This window comes from Anomaloglossus baeobatrachus, chromosome 6 (genome assembly GCF_048569485.1).
Source record: "Anomaloglossus baeobatrachus isolate aAnoBae1 chromosome 6, aAnoBae1.hap1, whole genome shotgun sequence".
Taxonomy (NCBI): domain Eukaryota; kingdom Metazoa; phylum Chordata; class Amphibia; order Anura; family Aromobatidae; genus Anomaloglossus; species Anomaloglossus baeobatrachus.
Window position 1 is genome coordinate 205,103,067 of NC_134358.1, and position 14,351 is coordinate 205,117,417.

Genomic DNA, 14,351 nt, shown 5'->3' on the forward strand with positions numbered 1-14,351 from the left:
CTTTGGCAGACGCGGGCTTGGGCAGACGCATTTTTCCGGCGTCTGTCGCCCATTTGTGAAGTTAGGTTTGCCTGCTTCTCAGTTGTCTGTTTATTCCCACCCATGGACTGCTTTTGAACGTCCCATGGTCTGGGTCTCCCATAGGAACGATAAAGAAAAAGAGAATTTTGTTACTTACCGTAAATTCTTTTTCTTATAGTTCCGTCATGGGAGACCCAGCACTCTCCCTATTGCCTGTTGGCAGGTTTCTTGTTCCGTGTGTCTTCACCGGCTGTTATTGTTGTAGACAGAGGTTCCGGTTCTTCCGGATTTTACTCTGTCTCTTCTTGTGGGTGGATGTCCTCCTTCAGCTTTTGCACTAAACTGGCTAGGACTGGCTAGCAGGGGGTGTATATGCTAGGAGGGAGGAGCTACACGTTTTAAGTGTAGTAACTTTGTGTGTCCTCCGGGGGCAGTAGCTATACACCCATGGTCTGGGTCTCCCATGATGGAACTATAAGAAAAAGAATTTACGGTAAGTAACAAAATTCTCTTTTTATATCTTCTATCTTCATAATTTTTTATATATTTTTTATTTTTATTTTTTTAACTTTTCATTTTATTTATTAGTCCCCTTAGTGGACTTGAACCTGCAATCATCTGATTGCTTGTGCTGTATACAACAACGCCACAGTATTGTTGCATATACTGTGCTTTTCCAAAAATAAGACACTGTCTTATACTTTTTTTTTGCCCCGCAAAAAAGCACTAGGGCTTATTTTTGGAGGAGGTCTTATTCTTGGAGAAACACAGTTGTTGGTAAGTTTACCCCCCAAAACAGACCCCCCCCCCACCTCCTTCCCAGGAGACTCATACTTACCAGACCCCAGACGGCTGAGTGACTCCGAAGTCCTCCCTGTGATCTCTGGCAGCCGCTGCCAGCAAGTATGCTGCACGCTGCCTCCTGCTGCTGGAAGGACACACACACACTCATAACACAGACACTCATACACACATCAGATATCACACACAAACACACACACACACACACACTCCATCCAGCGGTACAGAGTGCGTCTGTTAGGTTATACCTGTCAGGAGCCCGTATATTCTAGCATCTACCCCGGCCGCAGGGATGGGAGGAAGTCCCAGGTCCTTGCGCTTCACTGCACAGCTTCTCAGGATCGGTATCGCTGGATGTGGTGAGTGTGTGTGAGCGATCTGAAGGATGATTGTGTGTGTTGGTATGAGATCTGATGTGTGTGAGATCGGATGTGTGTGGGTGTGCGATTGCTACAGGTCCTCTGCTCGGTGTCTGGGGAGTGTGATTGTGGGGTGTCTGCTGTCTATAATGAAGTGTCCTGCAGTATCTTTATCTTTTTATAGCTGCATGGACACTTCATTATTGAACCGTGACTTATTTTCGGGGTAGGGCTTATATTTAAGCCTTGCTCCAAATATGCTTAAAATCCCTGCTAGGGCTTATTTTTGGGGGAGGTCTTATTTTAGGAAAAACACGGTAGTAAAGATCATGGCCTGTTTTGAAGACCCCACCACAGGTAGGGTTTCAAAAGTGCTTTATTATGACAAGAACAGAGCTCTTCCACAGATCCCAGATGTCCTTGCACCTCATCAGCGCTACGCAATCGCGTGACTGGTACACCAGTAGGCACATAGAATGACACACCCCCACGCTGGCGCTTGTAATGCCACTGTCAGAGTTTGACTGTAGCATTTAACAGGTTAAGAATCTTAGGCCACCGACGAATATTAGAGGCATGTCCTACCAAGAAGTATAGTGCAAGCTCACCCCATGAGCCAGTGCAATACACCTACTACTAACTAATGCTGTACATGTATGGGGGATGGTGGTGAGGGATAAAAGGGCTGTTGCCAACATTAAGGCCCTGTGCCCACGGGAGAAAATACCTGCGTATTTTGCTGCGGAAAACCTGCGTATTTTCTAGATTTTCCAGATATATCCGCAGGTTTGCACAAGTACACAGACTCCCCATGTTATCCTATGGGATTTGGGGAGTGCGGTTTATATTCTGTGGATTTTGCACCTGGAGAAAATGCTGCCGCAAAGAACTGCATGTCACTAATTCATGCGGATTGTCCTGTGGATTTCCTGCCTTTCAACTATGGCGATACAGGGGGAGAAATCCGCAGTACAAACAAATGAATTCCGCAGGTTTTCCGCAGCAGTTCCGCATGAAATCCGTATAAATGGATAGCTGCGGATTCCGGGGAGCTGCTGGGTGACCCTGCGGAAATACCTGCAGAAAAATCCGCAGGTATTTTCTCCCGTGGGCACAGGGTCTGCGCATCTTTTTTTTTTTTTTTTTTTTTTGATGTGTGGATTTGAGAAATATGTACTAAAATCATGCCTGTCCTAAAGCCAGCAAAGTCTGGGAGATTTCTGAAGTGTTGTGCTCACTTTTTTTTTGCAGATTGGTGCAGAAAAAAATCTGCAGCAAATCAATTGGGGCATTTCTTCCCATGTGTTTGTTGTGTTTTTTTTTTTTTTTTTTTTTGTAAAGCCCTTCCAGCCATTGATTTCACTAACAATTGCATGGAAAAAAAGCACCAAAACCACATGGATTTTTGGTGCGTTTTTCTGCCAGAAGGTGGAGATTTGATGCATAAAATTTCTGCACCAAATCTGAAGTGTGTGCACATACCCTAAACGTTTCACCTATCTAAAAGAGAGCTGATCACTGGCAGCTCAGTGCTCGTCTGATAACTGGTATCCACCGATTTTATACTGTTGTTTTTCTTTGTTTATTTTAAAATCTGTGATATGGTGCTGAATATAGGAGTCATTGCAATGGGGCTATCAGGATTACATGGGGGAGTGCCTTTACGCTGCTTTGCATTATTACCCTGTAATAAGCTGTTATGTCTTGAAATGTATGGCAGATTTTAAAAAAAAAAAAAAAAAAAAGGGGGGGGTGGAGTGAAATACTCCTGGAAGCAGCAGCACATCTCCTCGTATAGATATAATTATGTAAATGAAGCCCATGTATGTGAACACTATGTTTTGTGTTTATCAGAGTATTTACGACCGAAAACTAGCGTAAAACACTGAAAAGTGGCAACATCTTCGCTCACACTAGTTTTGGGCAGCTCTTCCATAATGATTAGTCAGGACAGGACTTTGCTTCGACCACCCATCAAAATCATCATAATTTCTTAAAAAGATGTTACTCCGGTCCCTGAATTGAGTAAGGCTACTTTCACACTTGTGTTGTGCGGCATCCATCGCAATCCGTTGTGTGACTGATGCAACGGATGCGTTGCAGATAGTGGCACAACTCATGTCACTCATGCTGCAAACCAACGATCCATTGATTTTTTTTTTTTTTTTTTTTCTGTTTTACCAGCGGCAGGCTATTGTGAACAATCAGCTGATCGCTCACAAAAGCCGGCCGATCAGTTGATCGCTCTCAAATTTCGGCCGCCGGGCGATCAGCTGGTAGTTCACAAAAGCCGGCCGCCGGGCGATCAGCTGATAGTTCACAAAAGCCGGTCGATTAGCTGATAGTTCACAAAAGCCGGGCAATAGCTGATAGTTCACAAAAGCCGGGCGCCGGGCGATCAGCCGATAGTTCACAAAAGCCGGGCGATCAGCTGATCGTTCACAAAAGCCGCCGCCGGTCAATCAGCGGGTCGTTCACAAAAGCCGGCCGCCAGGCGATCAGCTGATCGTTCACAAAAGCCGGCCACCGGGCGATCAGCTGATCGTTCACAAAAGCCGGCCGCCGGGCGATCAGCTGATCGTTCACAAAAGTCGCCGCCATCAATCAGCTGATCGTTCGTCCGTCGAGAGTGAGAGAAACATTGATTGCAGTGATTAAACATAAGAGCTGAGCATGCACAGTAAAAAAAAAAAAAAGGTTTCCGCCACTCAAAAAATGCTACATGCCACTTTCCTGCCGCCCGATGGTCAGTCGTTTCACATTAGTCGCAATCCGTCGTCCATACAAGTCTATGGGAAACAGCATAAGCCGTTAACAGATTGCGCTGTTTTCCAAAGCGGCAGATTGCGACTAACACAAGTGTGAAAGTAGCCTAACATATTTGCCGAGGTGGATGGTGGTTCCTCGCCAGATATGCTGTATACAGTGCCTACAAGTAGTATTCAACCCCCTGCAGATTTAGCAGGTTTACACATTCGGAATTAACTTGACATTGTGACATTTGGACTGTAGATCAGCCTGGAAGTGTGAAATGCACTGCAGCAAAAAAGAATGTTATTTCTTTTTTTTTATTTTTTTTTTAAATTGTGAAAAGTTTATTCAGAGGGTCATTTATTATTCAACCCCTCAAACCACAAGAATTCTGTTTGGTTCCCCTAAAGTATTAAGAAGTATTTCAGGCACAAAGAACAATGAGCTTCACATCTTTGGATTAATTATCTCTTTTTCCAGCCTTTTCTGACTAATTAAGACCCTCCCCAAACTTGTGAGCAGCACTCATACTTGGTCAACATGGGAAAGACAAAGGAGCATTCCAAGGCCATCAGAGACAAGATCGTGGAGGGTCACAAGGCTGGCAAGGGGTACAAAACCCTTTCCAAGGAGTTGGGCCTACCTGTCTCCACTGTTGGGAGCATCATCCGGAAGTGGAAGGCTTATGGAACTACTGTTAGCCTTCCACGGCCTGGACAGCCTTTGAAAGTTTCCACCCGTGCCGAGGCCAGGCTTGTCCGAAGAGTCAAGGCTCAAGGACAACAAGGAAGGAGCTCCGGGAAGATCTCATGGCAGTGGGGACATTGGTTTCAGTCAATACCATAAGTAACGTACTCCACCTCAATGGTCTCAGTTCCAGACGAGCCCGTAAGGTACGTTTTACTTTCAAAGCGTCATGTCAAGGCTCGTCTACAGTTTGCTCATGATCACTTGGAGGACTCTGAGACAGACTGGTTCAAGGTTCTCTGGTCTGATGAGACTAAGATCGAGATCTTTGGTGCCAACCACACACGTGACGTTTGGAGACTGGATGGCACTGCATACGACCCCAAGAATACCATCCCTACAGTCAAGCATGGTGGTGGCAGCATCATGCTGTGGGGCTGTTTCTCAGCCAAGGGGCCTGGCCATCTGGTCCGCATCCATGGGAAGATGGATAGCATGGTCTACCTGGAGATTTTGGCCAAGAACCTCCGCTCCTCCATCAAGGATCTTAAGATGGGTCGTCATTTCATCTTCCAACAAGACAACGATCCAAAGCACACAGCCAAGAAAACCAAGGCCTGGTTCAAGAGGGAAAAAATCAAGGTGTTGCAGTGGCCTAGTCAGTCTCCTGACCTTAACCCAATTGAAAACTTGTGGAAGGAGCTCAAGATTAAAGTCCACATGAGACACCCAAAGAACCTAGATAACTTGGAGAAGATCTGCATGGAGGAGTGGGCCAAGATAACTCCAGAGACCTGTGCCGGCCTGATCAGGTCTTATAAAAGACGATTATTAGCTGTAATTGCAAACAAGGGTTATTCCACAAAATATTAAACCTAGGGGTTGAATAATAATTGACCCACACTTTTATGTTGAAAATTTATTTAAAATTTAACTGAGCAACATAACTTGTTGGTTTGTAAGATTTATGCATCTGTTAATAAATCCTGCTCTTGTTTGAAGTTTGCAGGCTCTAACTTATTTGCATCTTATCAAACCTGCTAAATCTGCAGGGGGTTGAATACTACTTGTAGGCACTGTATACTTCTTGTATACCTCCTAAGACTGGCGTACAACACGCCCTTCTTAATGAATCTGGGCCTATATATGCGGCTATTTTATATTATACATTAAAATGATCAGTGTGACCATCTAAACAAATAAAGATCTAAGCTTCTGTGTCCGCAGCAATCTCCGGCCATAAGCGGCTTTCTTTTCCTGCCAATGACATCAGATCGCTTTGGATGAGCCTGACTTTCATCAGCGCGTACACCTTTTGTAACAAAATTCCAGCAAGCATAAAAAAGACGGATGAATGCATATGATGTAGTGATGATGATGAAAATGACTACTACAAATTGTCGTGGAGCTCTCAAAATGTTGCTCCAGGCCACAGAGATCAGGATTGATGGAATTATAATATCAGTGGTTATAGAGAGAAATGCACAAGTTAATATGCCTTAACACTATGCTATCAGTGTGACAGATGGCATGGGATGAAAGTAAAATAGCTTCGATCTCTCAACATACCCTTGTATTAAGGTGTCATGTATAAAACCATGCTGGAGAGAGATTGGTGTGTAATCTGAATAGCTGTAATTGGTAGATGTCCTTTGCTTCAACCTTTTTACTGAATGGGACTCATTTTTCCAGTCTTCGTTGAGTTGAGTTCGTTGAGTATGGTTTTTGATATAGAATTATTGTCACTGTTATAAAAAAAAGCAAAACATAAGTTGTCAATTGTGAAGCAATGGTGTAGGCTACGGGCGCCCGTTTTGATCAGTTATTATATGCAACATGGTCGGGGCATAAATTATTCCTGCTGTGCTTCACATTGTCCTGGTCCAGCATCCAATCCAGCCCTCAGTGTATGCTAGTCGAAGGATTCAGTCATCCCTTCTGAGCCTGGCATTTGTGGTGAGTATTGCGCTTACTAGGCCCCATGACGTTGTGTGAAGACTAGTCATTAGACCACGCGCAATGTCGTGGCATGTGACGCATTTTGATGTGAGCGCAAAGTGACGCCAAGGATACCAGTCTGGATGCTGGACTAAGACCGTGTGAATCTTTTTGCTTAACTCTTCTGGGCTTTGGAGACACAATATAAATTCAATGTGAACTTGGGACATTTTTAAATATGTCAATATCGACTGCTACCAGTAGTGAGGCTCAGGCATCTCCAAGTTCTGATTGGGGAGGCCACAAAAAAAAATATTAAGAAGCCCTGAGTAGAAGGAAACCTGACGGCAGATATTTAATCTGAATAATAAAGCGCAGGGAGCCTGATTCCAGTGATGTCACTTATTAGACTGTGTGCTGTTGTTTCAATTCAATCAGTATTTTATCAGTAGGAGATTATCACTGCTGAACTACATCTCACAAGCAAAGCAGTCAGACTATTCTGTGTAACCCCATCCCCACCATTGATTGGCAGCTTGCTGATCATTCACACTGTACTCATGAAGCTGGGGTGTGGGGAGACTTAGCTCTGCTACATCTATATCAGAAAAAAACAGGTATTCTATGAAAACTTCATCAAGCAGTCCAGAAAGTGGTACATCCCTGGAATCAGGCTTTCATGCCCTATGTTATGCTGCTTTCAGATTATAAACCGTGTTTCTCCGAAAATAAGATCTACCCCGGAAATAAGTCCTAGCAGGAATTTTCAGCATTTTCGGCATAAGGCTTAAATATAAGTCCTAACCTGAAAATAAGCCCTAGTCGCTGCTCAATAAGGCTATGTGTCCACGTTGCTTTTTACCTGCTTTTTTGCTGCTTTTTCAACTGCAGCGTTTAATGCCAAAATGGATGTGTTCTGCTTTTCAAGCATAGTCTATGGGAATTTGGGTTTCTTGTCCCCACTATGCAGTTCAAACTGCAGCCTTTTTGTGGCAGAAATTTGGGCAAAAACTCTGCTTATACTGAGTAACTTTAGAAAGTGGACATTGCTGGCCTAAGAACTAATGTTTCTTGCAGTACCTTGTAAGAGGCTGAAAATTCCAATTTAACAGATGATTCTTAAAGACGCCCTTTCACTGGATTACCTACTCCAACTGGTGCTCCTCCACTGATCTTGGAACAGGTTTTTTGTGCCCCTCAATTAATCCTCCTGGTAATGATTATGCAAATGTCCCATTCAACCAACTGGGCGTATACCACAGTACTTTTCTGTGGGCTTTTTTTTTTTTTTTTTTTTACCCCTCTGACACTGGTCAATTAAAGTACAATTGCCTCTACAAAACGTTCAGTTGTAGAGGATATTTCCATCTTTTTTATATAGGGGCCAGAACTTTGGAATGGAGTGGAGCAGTTCTAATTGGAGAAAGTAAATAGAGTAAATTACAAAATCCAGTGACAGGTCTTCTTTAAAGCTCCAGAACCTTGTGATCTTCTTTTTTTTTTTTACTTTGTGGTTAATGATCACTGATCTGATATGTGTATAGTCTTCAACTTATTGCATCATATTTCTCATTCATATGATATACATGTGCAGTTTTGTATTTCTGACTTCATTCTTGTCCCCTTCTCTCGTTATTCTCTATTACATTAGGTGTCAGACCGTTCGCCTGTCCCCATTGTGACAAGAAGTTTCGCACTTCAGGCCACAGAAAAACACACATTGCGTCGCATTTTAAACAGTGTGAGTTGAGAAAATTACGACAACAACGGAAGCCTGGCAAAGTACGAGCCGGGAAGACCAATGTCCCAGTGTCAGAAATCCCATTACAGGAGCCAATTCTCATCACTGATCTTGGTAAAGTGGTGTTTTCTTGTTACCAAAATGTAGAAAAATATCCGCTTTTAGTCCAAATGGTGTCACTATGTATGGGTTTGCGGACACAGGGAAAATGATGGAGTATTTGTAGTAAGTCCATGACCATGTATTTATTAGCGTGCATAGTAATTGTCAAAACAATTATTGTCAAAACAAATTGTGCACTTTCTGATGTCTGACAGTTTCTAGATTGTTCTGCTGCCTTAAGGCCGCTTTACACGCTACGACATCGCTAAAGCGATCTCGTTGGGGTAACAGAATTTGTGACGCACATCCGGCCGCTTTAGCGATGCCGTTGCGTGACACCTATGAGCGATTTTGCATCGTCGCAAAAACTTGCAAAATCGCTCATCGGTGACATGGGGGTCCATTCTCAAATATCGTTGCTTCTGCAGTAACGATGTAGTTCGTCGTGCCTGCGGCAGCACACATCGCTCCGTGTGACACCGCAGGAACGAGGAACCTCTCCTTACCTGCCTCCCGTCCGCAGTGCAGAAGGAAGGAGGTGGGCGGGATGTTCGTCCCGCTCCTCTCCGCCCCTCCACTTCTATTGGGCAGCGGTTCAGTGATGCTGCTGTGACGCTGAACGAACTGCCCCCTTAGAAAGGAGGCCGTTCGCCTTTCACAGCGACGTCGCAGGGCAGGTAAGTAGTGTGATGGGTATGCGCAATGCTGTGCGATTTGCCCGTGTCGCACAACCGATGGGGGCGGGTACCCACGCTAGCGATATCGGTCACGATATCGCAGCGTGTAAAGCGGCCTTTAGGCTTTTTTCACACATTAGTATTTTTGATCAGTATTTGTTATGTGAAAACCAGGAGTGTTTCCAAATCATAAAACAGGCATCAATCTTTCAATTCTAGTTTTTTTTTCTCTGTAAGGTCCAGTCCTGGATTTGGCATCCAAACACTGATGCAAAATACTGAGAAGTGAATGAGGCCTTACATAGATATATGCAAACTTTTCGAGGTGCCTAAACACCTTCCGGACCCCTCCCATACACATGCATGCTCTGTTTGGTAGAGCGTGCATATATTTACAATGGGTAGAGGGGAGTATGCTGCTGTCAGACACCTCGAGCAGCAACGTATTTTCCCTTATTTAAAAATAAACATGCCCAATCCTTTCCCCTGATACAATCTGTCCAGGAAGAGTCTGGTGCTCCCATACAAATAAGATAGTTGGCTATGCCCAGTGAAATTCTATGACTTTGCTCTCGGGAGCGTTTAGACTTATTGTAGGTTAAGACACACGTAAATACTTTTGTTTTAGCGCTGTCTATTTTATATCAGACATGCAAAGAACTTTTAAAGAATATGAGGGTAAAAAATTAGTGTTCCATACAATGAAAAACATAAGGAACATAACCCTAAGAACAAAGCGAGTACAAGACAAACATGTAGACCAGGGATAAGACTTTATAGCTTGCATCACACAGCAGTAATAGACCAAAGAAGCAAAAACAACAAAGGGCAAATTATATTTCTTCATCGTTCCTTATGGGAGACCCAGACCATGGGTGTATAGCTTCTGCCTCCGGAGGACACACAAAGTACTACACTCAAACGTGTAGCTCCTCCCTCCTAGCATATACACCCCCTGGTAGCCAGTCCTAGCCAGTTTCAATGCTTTGTGTTCAGGAGGTCACACACACACATGCATTCTCTGTTTTTTGATTTTTGATTTTTTGGATTTCAAAGATTTGGAAGAAAAGCGGGTCCAATCTGGACTCCTGGCATGTCCCTTCTCACCCCACTGTGTCGGCGGTGCTGTTAAGGTTGACTTTACAAGGCTGGAGCCTTCACATGCCGCGCTCCTTCACCATCCCCTGGGGCTCTGGCTTGAAGTGGGAGCCATCTCGGTTCTCACTGCTTTGCAGGAGACCGGTCTCCATCCGCAGCCCTGTTCAGGATCCTGTCGGACGGAGCGTTTCACCCCCCCCCAGGGACCTGGCACCTGCGTCTCAAAAGCTAAGTATTGAGACGTTTTTACCACAGAAAGTGGTCTTTCCAGGGGCCCCTTGTACTTTATTTATTGGGGGGAGTGTGTTATGTGACTGTGGTAACATTTCCGGCCGGTTCTCCAGTTTTCACTGGAGAACCGCGCCCATGGTGCTGCACGCTGGCCGCATGTTTAAATCTAGGCCCCGGCTTCGCCTGAGGCCTAGTTTCGGTTTCACTCCCCCTGCATGTCAGTCATGCAGAGGGACAGTGTGGCTCCGCCCAGCGGCTGTTGAGCACAGGGAACGGACACTCCTCACTGAGGAAAGATTCACTCCCCTGTATACCTCATTTGCCCGCTCTCAGAGTAGGCCCCGCCCCCTCTCCTCGCTCCGGTCGCCATTTTCTCAGCGTTCTCAATGTCTACATAGGCACAGAGATACCACATTGTGACAAATGGGGGCCTGGGCTGGGGGACTGGAGGGCACAGAAATGTATGTTAAACGGTCTGGCAAGCCACAACCTCCAGTTGTGCAGCTGCTTATATTCTCTGTTTATATACTCTGCTGGGGGTCATTCTGGAGATGCATTCTCTCACAGAGCCCCCACTTCTGCAGCATGTCTCACATCAGAGCAAGGCTGCAAGGCTGTTCTTAATACGCACTGCATGTAGACTCGTACTGCCTGTACTGAGCACATAAACACAGTGGTCCCTCAGCCTGGAGGCTCGTCAGTGGTCCCTCCAGCTGCTCCGGTGGTGCTGAGCATGCATTAGCCCCCTTCTCAGGGCGCTTCGGCTGCTACGGCTCGCTCAGCAAAGCTCTCAGAGGACTCTTCATCTCAGACCCCGTCCTCCTAAAATGGAGACGCAGGGTCCCCTGTCCTTCCCCGTACCGCAGCTCTGATTCACGAGCTGACTCACTGGACGAGGAGGATGTCTTTACTGGGGGCTCGGACGCTACTTAATGTACCATTGATCGGTCCGAAGGTGATGCAGATGCTAATGATTTGATTGCGTCCATTATATTTGTACTGGACCTCAATCCGCCTGTATCAGGGGAGTATCCCCCTCTGGCAGAAAGGCATCAGTATACCTTAAGAGAACAAGGAGTGTGTTCCTTAACCACTCCAGTTTTCAGCCCACTGTGACCAAGCCCAGAGCCTGTCCTGACAGACGCTCCCAAAGCGTGGTTCTGATGACTGTTTCCCCCTTCCACCAGAGGTGGTCAAGGAGTGGGCTTATTCACCAAAGGTGGTCCCTCCAGTGTTTAGACTCTCAGTTCGGACGTTGTATCAGTGGGATGGCTCCTCACTTACGGCTTTGCTGTCCGCCAGGTTGTCCTTCTGGCCAAATCTGGAGGCGGCAGGGGCCTCGTTCTCCCCAGCTTTTGCAGCAGTGCGGCTTTCAAAGCCATCTCTGCTTCTCTTGAGGAGATGCATTCCCTCACAGGGACTCTTTGCCCGAAATGGTTACCTTAACTTCCAGACTTCAGTCTTTTCATCCTATGCCATGTCTGCCATGCTGGAGACTCTCACCGCACTGCGGTGGCCTCGGCTAATTTCCTCGCTATCCGCAGGCTCCTGTGGCTTCGGAAGCGGAAGGCGGATGCTTCTAAAGAAGTTCCTTGCTGGGCTCCCTTGTGCTGGGACCAGACTATTCGGGAACAACTGGATGAAATTATTAAGGAAGCTCTTGGCGGGAAGAGTTTCTTCCATGCCACAAACCTAAACCAGGAAACCTGTCCAGGGCAGGAATCAGTCGAGGTTTCGTTCTTTTTGTTCCTCCATCTGATCGTTCTCTAAGCCCTCGGCCTCGTCCACTGGCTCAGCCAAGGATCGTAAACCCAAATGGCGCACGAGAAGACCGCAGGAGATGCTGCCACTAAGTCAGCCTCCTCCTGGCTATCTAGCCACGCCAACAACGTCCTTGGTCGGTGGCAGGCTCTCCCACTTTGGCGACGTATGGTTTAACACGTCTCCGATCAGTGGGTGCGAGATTCCATCTCCCACGGCTACAGGATAGAATTCTATCCAGCCCGCCAAACAGATTTTTTCTGTCAACTCCCCCCTGCTCCAAGGCCGCCGCCTTCTCACAGGCTGTGGCATTCTTGCAGGCCACTGGAGTAATTGTACCGGTTCCCGACTGGATTTCTGCTTAAATCTATTCCTAGTACCCGAGGAGGGCGGTGCCTTCCGACCTGGATCTCAAGCTTCTCAAGCATGTTGAGGTGCGGCAGTTTCGCAGAGTCTCTGCGATCAATCAATGACCCAAGGAGATTCCCTAACATCCATCGACATCAGAGATGCCTATCTGCATGTGCCAATCGCAGTTTCACACCAGCGTTGGCTACGTTTTGCAATCAGAGTGGTCCAATTCGTGGCTCTTCCCTTGGGGTTAGCCACGGCCCCTCGAGTATTCTCAAGGTCGGGGCAGCTGTGATTGCGGTCCTGCACCTCTAGGGGTTGGCAGTGATCCTTTTGTCCTGGACAGCCTTCTAGTCTGGGCTTCATCCAGTGCAGACTGTTAGCGGAGTGCCTCGCTCACTCTCGCCACTCTAACCAATTCGGGTGGTTTGTCATTCTGTCCAAGTCCACTCTGACTTCGACCCAGAAGTTCACATACTCAGGGACGCAATTCGAGACTCTGTCGGCACTTGTGAAGCTGCCCTTAGTCAAACAGCAGTCCCTCCGCTGGCGGTCGACGTCGTTCCATCAGGCACCTAATACAGGTGCTGGATCAGATGGTGGTGTCAATGGAAGCGATTCCTTTGCCCAGTTCCATCTGCGTCCTCTGCGGCTGGATATTTTCCGCTGTTGGAACAAGCGGACTTCCACGGGGCGGTGGCTTCGCCACAGACCAGGGGCTCGTTTCAGTGGTGGCTTCGTCCCCTCTGTCTCAGGGACGCTCCTTCCTGGCTCCGTCCCGGGTGATCCTCACCAAGATGCTAGTCTATCCGGCTGGGGAGCAGTATATCTCCACCATGGAGCGCAGGGCACTTGGACTCTGTCCGAATCAGCCCTCTGGATCAATGTGCTGGAAATCAGAGCTGTGTTTCTAGCTCTCTAAGCCTTTCACCATCTGTTGGCGGCCAGGCACATTCGAGTCCAGTCAGACAACGCTACAGCGTTTGCCTACATCAACCTCCAGGGCGGGACACTCAGCCGCCTGGCAATGTTGGAGGTTCCTTGCATTCTTCAGTGGACGGAGGACTCCTAGTCCACCATATCCACAGCCCACATCCCAGACGTGGAAAACTGGGAGGCTGATTGTCTCAGCCGTCAAACCGTGGCTCCACGATCCTCAGGTTTTTGCGGCAGACGCACTGGTTCAAGTTTGGTCCCAGCTTCGTCTGTCTTACGTGTTTCACCCTCTAGTTCTTGCCCAGAGTCCTGCGCAAGATCAGAAAGGAGGGCCGTCGGGTCATTCTCATTACTCCAGACTGACCCACGCAAGCTTGGTACCCTGACCTGCTCCGTCTGTCCGTAGAGGTGCCATAGCATCTCCCGAACTGTCCAGACCTTCTCTCGCGAGGTCCGTCCTTCCGTCAGAACCTGCGGCTCTCAGATTGACGGCGTGGCGTTTGAGTCATGGATCTTGTCTACTTCTAGTATCCCTCCTGAAGTCATCTCCACTATGACTCGAGCTCGGAAGTATCCTTTGGCCTTTTGGCCTTGCCGACCCTCCTGTCCCTTCTACAGTCCGGTCTGCAGCTAGGACTATCCCTCAATTCCCTTAAGGGACAGGTCTCGGCTCTATCAGTGTTGTGCCAGCGGCGTATCGCCCGGCTGGCCCAGGTGCGCTCCTTCATGCAGGGCGTATCTCCCATCATTCCGCCTTACCGGCGGCCCTTGGAGCCTTGGGACCTTAATTCGGTCCTCACGGCTTCCGGAAACCCCCCTTTGAGCCTCTTAGGGAGGTTTCTTAGTTTAGTCTTTCACAGAAAGTGGTCTTTCTAGTGGCCATAACTTCCCTCAAGA

At 47.1% G+C, this 14,351-nt stretch overlaps 1 protein-coding gene across 3 annotated transcripts in view; it reads left to right on the plus strand.

Moving 5' to 3' along the window:
* ZNF236 (zinc finger protein 236) overlaps positions 1-14,351 on the plus strand; it is a 255,426-nt gene that overhangs the window by 95,713 nt on the left and 145,362 nt on the right. For all 3 annotated transcript variants that reach the window (XM_075314639.1, XM_075314636.1, XM_075314638.1), the window contains exon 12: positions 8,209-8,412. In XM_075314639.1, coding sequence (XP_075170754.1) covers positions 8,209-8,412 — 204 coding nt within the window. The remainder of the gene's footprint in view (positions 1-8,208; positions 8,413-14,351) is intronic.